Source organism: Pantherophis guttatus, chromosome 4 (assembly GCF_059756535.1).
Source record: "Pantherophis guttatus breed Tessera chromosome 4, ASM5975653v1, whole genome shotgun sequence".
NCBI lineage: Eukaryota > Metazoa > Chordata > Lepidosauria > Squamata > Colubridae > Pantherophis > Pantherophis guttatus.
This window is the reverse complement of record NC_142066.1, coordinates 146,384,724-146,398,127: the sequence shown is the minus strand read 5'-3', so window position 1 is coordinate 146,398,127 and position 13,404 is coordinate 146,384,724. Positions and strand designations below refer to the sequence as shown.

The 13,404-nt window shown below is 35.5% G+C and overlaps 1 protein-coding gene across 1 annotated transcript in view; it reads left to right on the top strand.

Annotated features, from left to right (window-relative positions):
- WDR37 (WD repeat domain 37) overlaps positions 1–13,404 on the top strand; it is a 59,121-nt gene that overhangs the window by 1,371 nt on the left and 44,346 nt on the right. Inside the window, exons 2-3 of the mRNA XM_034402035.3 lie at positions 10,255–10,432; positions 13,074–13,170. Of these exons, the coding sequence (XP_034257926.2) occupies positions 10,255–10,432; positions 13,074–13,170 (275 nt within the window). The remainder of the gene's footprint in view (positions 1–10,254; positions 10,433–13,073; positions 13,171–13,404) is intronic.

The window sequence follows — 13,404 nt, the reverse complement described above, 5'->3', positions numbered from 1 at the left end:
AAGAATCATAAGGTACAACCCTTAATGATAGTCATAGGGTATAAATATAATCCTATATATCCTATATATAATATATATATAAAACTCTTTCTATATAGTGTCAGATTAGCCTTTCAAAGTTAAATGAAAGTCTCCTTTCTTCCATTCTTCTGAAAAGTATTTTAAAAGTACACACTGTTATTATTTGAAGAAGGGTGTTAACTCAAATGCTTGCTCCAAGGCATATACTTTATGAACAATTGAGGCAAGTTAGGAAATTAGTATCGGGCATACTGCCAAGTCATTTTAGCTGGCCTGTGGTATTTTAATGAGCTGATAAAATTACCAAATATATAATCTCTCTAATCAAATGAGATCTTTTCATCATTTGAGGATTCATTAGGTAACTGAAGTCTGAATTTTAGCTAGAGCCAGTTTTAAGAAAACATACAGTTTACATACAGCCGCCCAGAGTCCCTTGGGAGTTGGGTGGCATAGAAATATGATTAATTAAATTAAATTAAATTACATAATGCTTTAAAAAAACTTTATAGTAATATAAAATTTTGGGACAGCGATAGAACGTATGCTTTGTGCAGATGCCTCAGATTTTGTTTCTGCATTTCCTGGTAAGATTTAAAAATATTATTAAAATGACAAGTTATGGTACACATTTAAATTAAAAATAAAGTGATTACGGTACACATTTAAGTTAAAAATGAGTGCTATTGTTTGATCAATGAAGTGTTTGGTTCAGATTCTTGGACTTCTTTTCTGAATTAGGGATGCCGTGAAGAAGCTTGGTGGTTTATTATTTGATTGTGATATTTACTTTAAATATGCATGTTTGACAACCTTACAATGTAAAACTTAATAAGGGATCATAAGAAATAAAGAAAAATTTCTTCTCTTTCATATAAAAATGAATAACGGATAATATGTGATGCATAATTACTTCATAACTAATTATTTAGCATAATAATTGCTAAGTAAATGCATGTTAACATTTATCAACCTGCTATTCTTATTATTTTTACTTGCCCAGATAGAGTTTTATTTTGAACTCCAATGATGGTCAGGATATTGAAAACATTAAAATTAATGAAGAACCTCCTTGTGCATTAATAAACAGTAAAGATACTGTCCAGATAAATAATTGCAGTTATAATAAGTAATTTGAAATACTATTTATTTATTAAATGCATTTGTATGAACTGCAGTAAAAATGACTTAGTTGACATAGAACTAAGGACTACAGGTAGTTCTTGACTGACGACCACAATTAAGCCCCACATTTTTATTGCTAAGCGAGTCAGTTGTTAAGTTATTTTGCCCCATTTTATGACCTTTCTTGCCATAGTTGTTAAGTGAATCACTTCTGCTGTTAAATTAGTAACACAGTTGTTAAATGAATCTGGCTTCCACATTGATTTTGCTTATCAGAAGGTTGCAAAAGGTGATTACAGTGTCTCCAGGGTCATGTAATCACCTTGTGCAACCTTCTGACAAACAACATCAATGGGGAAGCCAGATATACAACCATGTTACTAATTTAACAACTGCAGTGATTCATTTAACAATGGTGGCAAGAAAGATCATAAAATGGAACAAAACTCACTTAACAACTTAGCAAAAGAAATTTTGGGCTCAATTGTGATCGTAAGTTGTGGACTATCTGTACTGATTGCTCAAGCTTGTGAAGATTAAGATATTTTGTCCTGAAGTAAGAATGATCTTCTAATTATTTCCTCACTGTTATATTTATTATATTTTGAATAGTGAGATGAGTGGCATACAAATTAAATACATAAAATAAATATTTCAGTGTGCTTCTTTTTGGTTTCATAGATAGCAAAGGTCTAGTGCTCCACATGTAACTACCCTTCATTAAGGCTGTCCAAAGCCCTTGACAGTCCTAGCAGAACCACAGTTTGCATGGACATGGAGGCACAAACAGCTGAAGAAAGCTTCCAAGTAACTGTATGAGCCTTGTAAAAGATGCGGCTACTCTAAGGCCTCCAAGGAAGATGATTTGTTTGATGCTGAGATCCATCACAAAGTATTTCTTATTTATGTTATACTGTACAGCTTTATTTTGTGTAACTTGCGTCCATACAGTTCTAGTGGTGTTTTGTTTATAGTGCTGCTCAAAAGCCCATATTAGTTTCTATGGGAGACTGAGGTCCTACAATATGTACAGTACTTTCTTTTCAATGCTCCATATTAATATTTCAGCAGTGAGTGACTTTGGTTTCCTGCAACTGTTACTCCTTTGACTTTGCCAACTGGGTCTCATTCTGGATTAAAGTTCTTTATTGTGAAGCGATTTCATCCTTTTGTTGTGCTGTTGTTTTGGTGCTGACATTTCACTCCTGTAAATGTTCTGTTGTGTCAGATTTTATAGTGGCTCAGAAATTATGGCCACCATTAACAGCAAAGGAGAAGAGAAATCAAACTGGTGATTGACTGCTATCCTTACTGCAAATCCTATTTTGCCATTAAACACATTTTAAAATATATCTTGCTTTTCTTTCACTTTTGCATTGGTTGTCACTCTCTTAAGTTAATACAACTCAAGTGTATCTGAGCTCAGTCTTGTCTTTTAGCTGTGTGTGAAGTGGAAGAGAGAGAACTTACTTGAGTAGGCATCATGGATAACATATGTTCAGTGCTATTTCCAGTATTTTCCCTTTGCTTAATATAAACTTGTGGATCTGATCTGTCAGTGAATTAACTACAGTGCCAACTTATTGGTGAGATCACTTTTGGCACAGTGCTTTGAAATGTTATCTTTTATCTGTATTATGACAAATCTATTTAAACACACAAGGACTTTGCTAACTACACATAGATGAAATGTCATATAAACATTTGTAAAATAAACATTAGTGTTCTTCAAATGTGCTTGAATTGCCTTTCCACGAGATAAAGCTGCTAAACCAATATTATTAAATTGGCAATAGAGTCAATGTTAAAAAGCATTGTAAAAAAAGTTGCGGTAATTCACTGTTTGCTTTTTTTTCTGCCTAGAAAGATAGGAATGCAGATTTCTAGAAGAGAGGAATTAAGTTGGAACTCTGCACCTAATAGTCCAGATTGTAATTGTACCCACATTTTGTGAATACTGTAAAAGTTGGTGGCTCATTTGTTACAGAAATTTAACTATGGTATGTGGAGGGTCTAATTTCTTAGTGATTGTAAATTATTACAAAATACCTTGAGCATTTACTTAATGTCAGTTATAGTCATGGTCAATTTATTAGACAGCAAGTAGAATTTTTACAAACAAACAAACAAAAAGTCCATTGCTTAACTACGGTAATCTGAAATGTTTAGTAAAATGTTGCCACACATCGTGTGCTGATTGGCATTTTGCAACTGTCATACGGTTGTAACTGAATTAGTGTTGTGTCACTGACTACAGTGTGCTATATTTCTTTTGCATAAAGTTGCAGTAGCTTTGATATACCTTACTTGGAAGTAGTTTACAAATAAGTGAAAATTAGAGCCAAATTTTCATGAAATGGTAGGACTGTATCTGGATTACAGTATTTCAGATACCAGGAGAGGTTCCTATTGCTGACTACTGCTAGACAGAAAAAAGCTACTGTCCATACCTTTCATGTTTCATGCAAAATCATTTTGAGTTATATTAGTATATCTTAATCTCATACCCTTCCCACTTCTTTTTATTGTTCCTTTAAGTCAAGACTGACTTTTAATCACTATATAGACAAGTCCATGAGAAATATTTTGGAAAATGATTTGCTGGTGTCTTTTTCTTTTGTTGAGAAAGGCTGATTGTGCTCAATGTTTTTAAAGTGACCTTTTCCCACGTAGGCTCCCATAAACTAATGGGATGTTGTCTAGGAATTCAGGGATTCAAAAATCATTTAGGCACCATACTGGAAAAAGAAGCTCTATAACTTTCAATACATTCAGGAGAGAGAGAAATATTGCTGAACAACTGATTATTTGATTACCAGAATCAATTTTATTGTAGAATCTTTGGCAAATTGTTGAAGAACTAGTTTATGTAGATCAATGTGCAAAGCCTCATTCTTTTTCAGAGTATGCAATTGTATTCAACATTTTCCACTGTTTAGACCAGCCAGCTGAGGAATTCTGGCAGTTGAATTCCACATATCTTGAAAGTTTCTGAGGTTGAAAAATACTGGCTTAGACCATAAAAGGAGTTGGTTTCTTTTTAAGGTCCAGAAGACTCTCCAAAGGTCTTCTGCTTTTGATGCAGAGAGTAGCTCAGCTTCCCTTTGAAAATCTTGTTATCTTTCATATTGTGTTAAGGATGCAACATTTTAAAAAGCAAATTGCATCCTTTTATTCCAGCATGTCTTTTGAAAGTGTAATTTTATAATAATTTTGTTTGAAATTTAGGTCCAAAATCACAGTTTGAAACAGAATAGAAATCTTGTCTCAGTTTGCATATTCATTCTACTACTTTTCCTATTTTTATGTAATTTCCAGGGAACAAGAAAGGAAACCGGCTGCTTTAGTCATCCTTTCCGTGTTCTGACACTTCTGGTAACCAAAGATAGTCTGTTAGCTTTCAGATCAGATATGCCAGTGGAATTCCCCCTCCCTCTTTTCATTACATAACACATTCCCACTGTTAAACCTCTGATAAACAAGATTATGAGAATACCAGCTATTTTTGTGTTAGGTAATTTAAGAGGAAAACCTTAGAGCACCATTGCTAGAGCTTTAAGCTTGATCTTTCTTGATTTTTCAATAACATTTAAAGCCAATTGATCATACTTGATCTGAATGTAGAAAGCATTCATCAAGAAATATATAATTATCAATTGTTTATTTTTTTATTGTGTAGAATACTTTCCTAGTTTATGTGTAAAATTTATCAATATGTGAATTATTTAAAGTGAATGATTTTCTATCATGCACTTGATTTATTTTTATATAAATTAATTTCACTTGTGAGTATTTGTAAAGGAATTTAGAGCTGACCATGGGAATAGGGAAGAGATGAACAAGCCATTAAAAGAGACTTGCAGAAGGAAAATTATATGGTTCTTAACACCAGAGCCAAGATAAATTCTGCCTTAATTTTACTTCTGTAAGATGGGATAAAGAAACTTCAAGATTATGTTATTCTGTTTTAGTACAATAAAAAATATTCCTAAATCCTATCATGTCTATTTCTTGATCTGGCCTATCTTAACAGTGTTTAAGGAATCATATGCTGACATATTATCCAAGGAAATATAATGTTTAAATCAGAGTGTCCGTGTTATTTGGGAGGTGGGTGGTGGGTGGGTGGAGCCTCATCTGATAATGCTAGAAAGTTATTTAGTTTATTAGTATTCTGCCATTTTTAAAGACTTCACAAAACTAAAAAAAAGAACTAAGCTAAATCTAAAGAAGAACCTCTCAATAAAAAAATTAATAAACCCAACCAAGAAGAAAAATTGAAAAAAATCCTATCCAATATCACCAGGGACAAAAATTAATCTAAGTCAGGCATTTGCTAATAGATGTCAATATCCATAATTTCTTTGTATGATAAATGAAAAATACAGCTCCTAATGGCTCTTCTGAAACTTAGCTGGCAATAGGGTCTCCATAGAGAAGGCATTCCAAAGCATAGGGCAGGGATAAAAGAGGCCCATTTCCTAGGTTCTGTTAGAGGACATTTTTTGAAAAGACTAGGGTATTGAGTCTATTTTTAATCTGATTGGATGGCCAGGTGAAGAAGGGAAAATGTTGTCCTGTATATAACCAGGTCCAGGGCATAGAGGGTCTTAGAAATGACAAAAGCATATTGGATTGCATCTGGCAACCAAAACAATGGAGTGGGGAGGTGTTTGTCACCTGAATATAATGGAAAACAGCCATTGCCATCCTGAATGCCACAATTAAGGATAGCACTCTGTAGAGTGCATTGCTGCAATTCAAACGAGAGGTACCTAGAACATTAATTACTTTGAACAAGGCTTCCAAGTGTAGCTGGAACAAGGCTTCCAAATGTAGTGGAAAAGCTCTCCTGCTATAGTTGCCATCTAGTTTTTAAATTGGAACCATACATTCAAGAGACTCCCATATTTGTAGATTATCTCTGAGCAGATGAGTATAACTATATTCAGAGTCAAAGAAGTATTGGACTTATTTTGCTTATAAACTCAAAGCCATTGTTTTGTTTCTATCTACCGCTAGCAGGCCTCTAGGTACTGGGTTAGCATGTCACCTGTTTGGCCGGGATCTGATACCAGCCATGCTCCCAGGAGAGAGTCAGGTGTTATCTATTAAATTTTTGTGGGCATCTAGAGACATTACTCCACACAAAATGATTTATCTGGTTATTGGTGGAGCAGGTCCCTTGATGTGGTTCACATACACCCAGAAGTTGCCTCTATATACTCAAATTTGTTGTTCCTACTCTGTGGTAATATTTTAGGAAAGTAGTTCCAGGTGATAGAAGGAAACATAATCTGGGTTCTTGAAAGAAGAATTCTAGTTGCATTGTGCTATTGGGGTAATTAAAAAGAAACCCTTGTTTGTGTGAGTCAGTGTCATTCAAATGAACATAAATATTTTAATCTCTCTTGCCATATCAGACATTGTGTATATTTTGAGGTAGCAATAGTGGAATTAAGATATAAATCTGGTTAAAGCTTCACAGTAAAGTGTTTTATACAACTGCATCTAGTAGAGCCAGTGGGGTAGAATAATAGAAGTTTTCGATAAATTAAGGTTTTACTTCAGCCACATAAACTCTCTTTGGAATAGGTTACTTCCCAGCCCAATTTACCTCATAGGGTAGTTTTTGTGGGCGGGAAATAGGAGGAAAAAAGTGAAGAATATGTTTCCCTTGAGGAAAAGATGAGAGAGATCTTTAAAAAGAAAACAATGTACTGGGAAGGTTGCTGAAACAGAGAAGCCTTCTTAGCAGGAATAGTCTTGCCACCTTTCCCTTCCCGTTTCCATTTGCTCAATAATCATAAAAACCAAAATATGCCTTTGGGAAATTCTGTCAAAAGCCATTGTAGCATGCTTTGCCTGCAGCAGTGTCATGAAAATGCTGTTAGGGTAGGGTTGCAGTAATATCTCCTATGTCTTATGACCTGGTTGTGTCACTTGGGCAGGCTATTGCTAAGTATTTCTTCTCTGCCTGCTAGAATTTCCTACCCTAAATTCATGTCAAAATAAGATGAGTTTAGATTTTACGTATATAATGATTTCATGTGATACTTTGATTTAACCATGTTATGTTGTGATTGTACAGAGTTGTACAGCCTTACAGATGTCTTTTAGCAGGCATCAATGTTGAGGTGGCCTGAGCAAGCTGAGATTCTGGTGGGCCACAGTTCCCTGTGAGAGAGGCTTAACTTTAAGACTTGCAAACTGACTTGTTGTAAGCTTTCAATCCACCAAGAGATAGACAGACCTTAAACAGGTAGTCCTCAACAGATGAACACAATGGAGCCTAAAATTTCTGTTGCTAAGTGAGACAATTGTTAATTGAATTTTGCTCAATTTTATGACCTTTCTTGCCAAGTGAATCATTGCAGTTTTCAAGATAGTAACATGCTTGTTAACTGAATCTGGCTTCCTCATTGACTTTGCTTATCAGAAGATCACAAAAGTTGATCACATGACCCAGCATACTGTAGCTATCATGAATTAGTTGCCAAGTGGCTGAATTTGGATCACATGATCACAAGGACACTGCAACAGTCATAAGCGTAGAAAGGGGTCATACGTCACTTTTTCCAGTGCCATTGTAAGTTTGAACAGTCACTAAACGAAATATTGTAAGTTGAGGACTATGGTACCTGTATTCATGCAGAAATACTGAAAATTCAAAAGGATTCACAAACTTTTAACCATTACTGCCTAATGAAAAATAACTCCAGCCCATTGATATTACTATAAGTGAATATACGGTAGGATGGCAGCCTGAAAAAGTATAAACTATATCTAGAGCTGTTTATACATGAAGCTTTTTCTGCTTTGTGTTCGTGATGTGTTAATTTGTGAAATCTACATTGTTGCATCCAGTGATGTTCTTGATTTATATATATATTATTGATATTTATGCATCTGATGCATGATCATGAGTGATAGGATGTTAGCAGTGTGAAACACAAATGATAATCTCTAAATTGTTAGCTCTTTGTGAATAAAGAATTTTTATCTGGTTCTCAAAATGGATGTAGTTTTTTTGAATTCTTACGGCTGTCTGTTTCTCTTTTAATATTTAAGCTTTACAGTGTGTCTAAATCTGACTATAAGCTTATTGGTAGTCCTCAACTTAAAGCAATCGCTTAGTGACCATTCAGAGACACTTAAGAGCTCAATTCAAAGTTTCGACAGTTGCGTCCATCTCCCTCCCTAGTTGCATGATGACATTATGGCTCTTGGCAAGTGGCTCACATTTATGGCCGTTTGTAGCATCCCATAGTCACATGACCACAATTTAAGACTTTCTTGCCGGAAACTGATGTTTACTTTTGGTTTCCAGGAAAATACATTCTTTGTGGGAAATGGATTCTCTTAACAACCATGGTATTTGCTTTATGATCGTGATGTTTGCTTAATGTCCGGGGCAAAAAAAAGGTAACATCAGTTACAGTCACATGGTGACTCACTTAACAACTAGCACAAGTTACAAACATAATTTCAGGTTTAAACATGGCTCTAAGTTGAGGATCATCTATATAGCACAAACTAAGTATTACACAAGTAACACAAAAATGATAGATGCCAACATAACTTACTACAGTTCCCACGTTTATTTTATATTGTGGTTTCTGGTGTTTTTTTTTTCTTTGCTGTGGAATTGAGAAGTATTAACAGAAAACAGGAAGTTTTAATGTTGTAAGACAGGAGTTGACTACATACCTCAAGGCTAGAGGTTTGTGTGTACAGAGTTAATACAGAAAGAAGGAAATGCAAATCTTTGACAGTGTCTAACTGTCTAACTAATCCTGGTCTAACGATAAAACTATAACTGCTGTCACTAAGTGATGCAATCACACAATGTTTTCCCTAATGACCACTTCATTTAGTGATGGAATTTCCTGTTCTGATTAAGATAATTAAGCAAGGCCTACCTGTAAAAAGAAAGAACTGTTGCCAGTTTTTAAAAAAATAAATTTTATTGAAAGTTTTAAAGACAGTGTAAAAACTGACACAAACTAACTGACACAAACTAATAAAAAACACAAAAAGAACAAAAAAGAAAAGAAAAAATTCTATGATAAAGAATAGAAAGAAATAGAAACTTTCGATTTCTTCTGCAGCAAATATAAGTATTGCAACATTATCTTTTATTATGATTACAACAACCCTCTCTTTTTTCTATTCATTTTTTCTAACCATCAAAATCACACACCATAAGTGCATTTTTTCTTGTTTCATGCGGTAAGGAAGTTAATTTAGCTATCAAGGAAAGTTGTTGCATAAATGGTAGTTACTTTTTAGGTTTCTAAGAAAGAGCTGTTAATTATTGCAGCCAAAACTAATTGAATTTGAGATAGGTAAAGAGATGGAAAATGGTCTTTGCTTAATAGGGTCATCTATAATGTTGGATTCAAATAGGGTGCAGTTCACTTGACACTGCAGAAATGTCACACAGTTTGATGGTTTAAGGGAGCCAAATTGTTCATGCATGAGTGAGAGAGGTTGAAGTGTTCTGTCAGGTAATTTAGATAGTTTAATCGAAATTCATTTATGGAATTAAATTTTAAGATGCATAACAGTGACTTAATAGAGGAAAGTATTAGAGCATTAATGAATCTATTTCATAGTACCAGTAGGATTAATTGCTGAAAACTTTTTGGGAAGTTTATCTCTGCGGTAGAGTTTATGGTCCTGAAATTTTATCAATGACTATATTTACTAAATTGTTGCAGTTTAGAATACGGCATCAACACAGTTTTTAAATCTAAATAATTCGCTTGGTACTTCCATTCAGGCATTATGCTCTTAGGCTTCTGACTTCGAATTTGTGTTGTGGAAGTGTATATAGATGTGGGTTTCTTAGAAGCACTTTCGATTTTTCATAGGGTTTGCATTTGGAAAGTAGTTATAATTCAAAGGGATTTTTGTATTTATGGAATGACTTAATAATTGGCAAATAATATTAAAAGTAAGATTTTTCACTGTCTCATTGCTCATTACCGTAACATCTTACCACAAGGATATATTTTAGTAGGATTAAATGTTTCCCTTACGTTTGCTACTTAGAAAATAATTTCTGACATAGATCAAATTATAATATTTAATACTTGGCTTTAGTTTATCTTTGCAGCTATTGGAAAGTGATTGTTTTGAAGTAATGCCCACAGAAAGTGGAAGCTGTGCCACTGCTCGCCAAGCCAAGCAGAAAAGAAAATCTCACAGTCTTTCTATACGAAGAACCAACAGCTCTGAACAAGAGAGGTCAGGATTGCAGAGAGAGATGCTGGAAGGCCAGGTAAACCGGATGGAAAGAGGGAGCTTGATTTCACTGCTATCTGATCAAAACAGATTAACATCCTGATAAAATCACTTAATTCCCCAAATTTGTATTCTCTACAAGGTCCTAAAACAAACCTAAAATCCAATGTCAAAACAAAGTTGAAATTTCCTGTTCAAATGTAGGGAAAATACTTCTGATACTTGGATATACCTCTGGGTTTCTTCACTTACTATTATGACAATGTCTAAGAGTCTTTGAGTGTACAGGTAGTCCTCGACTTCTGGCCACAATTGAGCCCAAAATTTTGTTGCTAAGTGAGACATTTGTTAAGTGAATTTTGCCCTATTTTAGGATTTTTCTTTTCCCCCATTGTTAAGTGAATCACTGCAGTTGTTAAATTAGTCAGATGGTTGGTAAGTGAATCTGGCTTCCCCATTTGACATTGCTTGTCAAAAGTTCGCAAAAAGGAGTCACATCACCTCAGGACATTGCAATAATCATAAATATGGGTCTGATCGCAAGCGGTTGAATTTTGATCATGTGACCATGGGGATGCTGCAACAACCATAAATGTGAAAAACATTACAAGTCCTTTTTTTCAGTGTTTTTATAACTTCAAACAGTCACTAAATGAACAATTGTACGTTGAGGATTACCTGTATGTACCGTATTTTTCGGTATATAAGACGCACTTCCCCCCCCCCAAAAAAAGTGGGTGGAAATGTCTGTGCGGCTTATACAGTGAATGTTGCTGAAGTCACACCGACCTGCCGGCCCCCACCCCCCGGCCTCTGCCTCTCAGCAATTTGCCTTCTTTCAGCAAACAGCAAACAGCCTGGTCAGCTTCAGCACAGCCTGATTTAGCACGAGCAGCTAATTGGCGGTTGGATCTGCCTCCCGGAATACCACCTATTAGCTGTTCCAGACTATGGGGATCACCACCGTCTACCGTTGCCGCCCATTGCTGCTGTCGCCTATCCACACACCCCATTTTTGGCTTCCACGTGCTCCATCTTTGGCCCGTTCCAGGGGGCAGGGATAGGTGGTGGCGATCCCTGCAGCCTGGAACAGCTGATAGGTGGTATTCTGGGAAGCAGATCCAACCGCCAATCAGCTGCTTGTGCTAAATCAGGCTGTGCTGAAGCTGAGCAGGCTGTTTGCTGTTTGCTGCAAGGAGGCAAATTGCTGGGAGACGGGCAGATTTTTTTTTCTTGTTTTCCTCCCCAAAAGCTAGGTGCGTCTTATAGTCTGGAGCGTTTTATAATCCGAAAAATACCGTAATTCATTTTCTGGCTGTAGTATGAATTCAGTCTGTAGCAGATAGATAACATATCCTGAAGTCAGATTCAGTTCAGTTCTGTAGATGTGAGCCGCTTAGTTTTGGGAGATGGCTTGAGTTCTATTATCTCAGTCTTTTATTTGTTGCCTTTTAATGTATATGATGCTTCAGCATACATAGCATTTTCCTGCAAGTTTGCTTTAAGGAAGTTTATTTGAAAATTTTTATTTCAAACATTTTAAAAATTAAGTCATTATCTTTCACAGTTTTGAATTGACAGCAAATGTGCAACCAAACTCTGTAAAATCTTGTCTTTGCTGTAGGATTGAATTAAGAGATACCGATTTGCTCATCTTGTTGTATCTGGTATGCTAAGGATTATTATGAGCCTTGGTGGCGCAGTGGTTAGGGTGCAGTACTGCAGGCTACTTCTGCTGCCTGCCAGCTGCCTGCAATTTGGCAGTTCGAATCTCACCAGGCTCAAGGTTGACTCAGCCTTCCATCCTTCCGAGGTGGGTAAAATGAGGACCCAAATTGTTGGGGGCAATATGCTGACTCGCTTAGAGATAGCTGTAAAACACTGTAAAGTGGTATACAAGTCTAAGTGCTATTGCTATTGCTATTGAACTGAAAGAGAAATAGTATTGAGGCCCTTCCAAGGGTAAATCGTTTTTAGACTGCCTTTGTGCACCATTATTGATTTAAAATTTCAAAGTTTTAAAAGAAGTAAACTATCAGATGTGAACAACCAGACCCTTACATGTAGAGTTCAACTAGCAACTTTATTGTTCTATGCCTATTTGACAGGAATCTCCTGAGACTGGCAGCTTTCACCTGAGAAAGACTAGAGAAGGCTCAAAGACATTCAAAGCTGGGAGGTCAGAACTTGCCCTCTTGTGCTTATGTAACAGCCAGACTAATTTCTCACTTGAGCCCTTCTCCCAAGTGGGATGTTGCTCACCAACAGTAACTTAACCATTATGTGATATTAAAGACAGAACCTACTGTTGTAAACATGAGATTTGCCACTTTTAAGTCATATGGATTGTTCTCTTTTGTCTGAAATGGAGATATTTCATCATGGTATATAAAATCTATTTCTGCTCCTTTGTATATTTACTGAAATCTTTTGTGTGTGTGTGTATGTCCCCTTAATAAGGCTTTGTTTTATTCACGTAATTGCCCTTTCTTCAAGCATAACTATACAGGTCCATTATGTGGAAAAAGTATGGTTTGAGAAAAAGTGGATAGAAGGATGGTTTGAAATCTCTGGTTTGGGATAATGGAAATAGGAGCTTTGCATAAAGGGTCAGTTACACAAAAAGAACAAACTCCTGGAAAATTCTGCCTTAAGTGTGATATTTTTGTTTTCTCTAGGATTCAAAGCTACCATCATCCATTAGAAATACACTTCTGGAACTTTTTGGTCAAATAGAAAGAGAATTTGAGAACCTCTACATTGAGAATATTGAATGTGAGTTTATGTTTGTTCAATTTTGGGGGAAAATGTTAAATAGGAATAAGATACTAATGAAAGATGCTAGATGCAAGACTGTAATTCTGGATCTCCATTCCCAATCAATCTCATGTGAACTCTGAATGGTTAGTTAAAATGTCCAGATTATCTGAAATAAAAGCCTACATGCTTATTTGAGATCTCTAATACTAATGCTGATTAATCCCAGGATAGATAGTTTGGTGCACATTA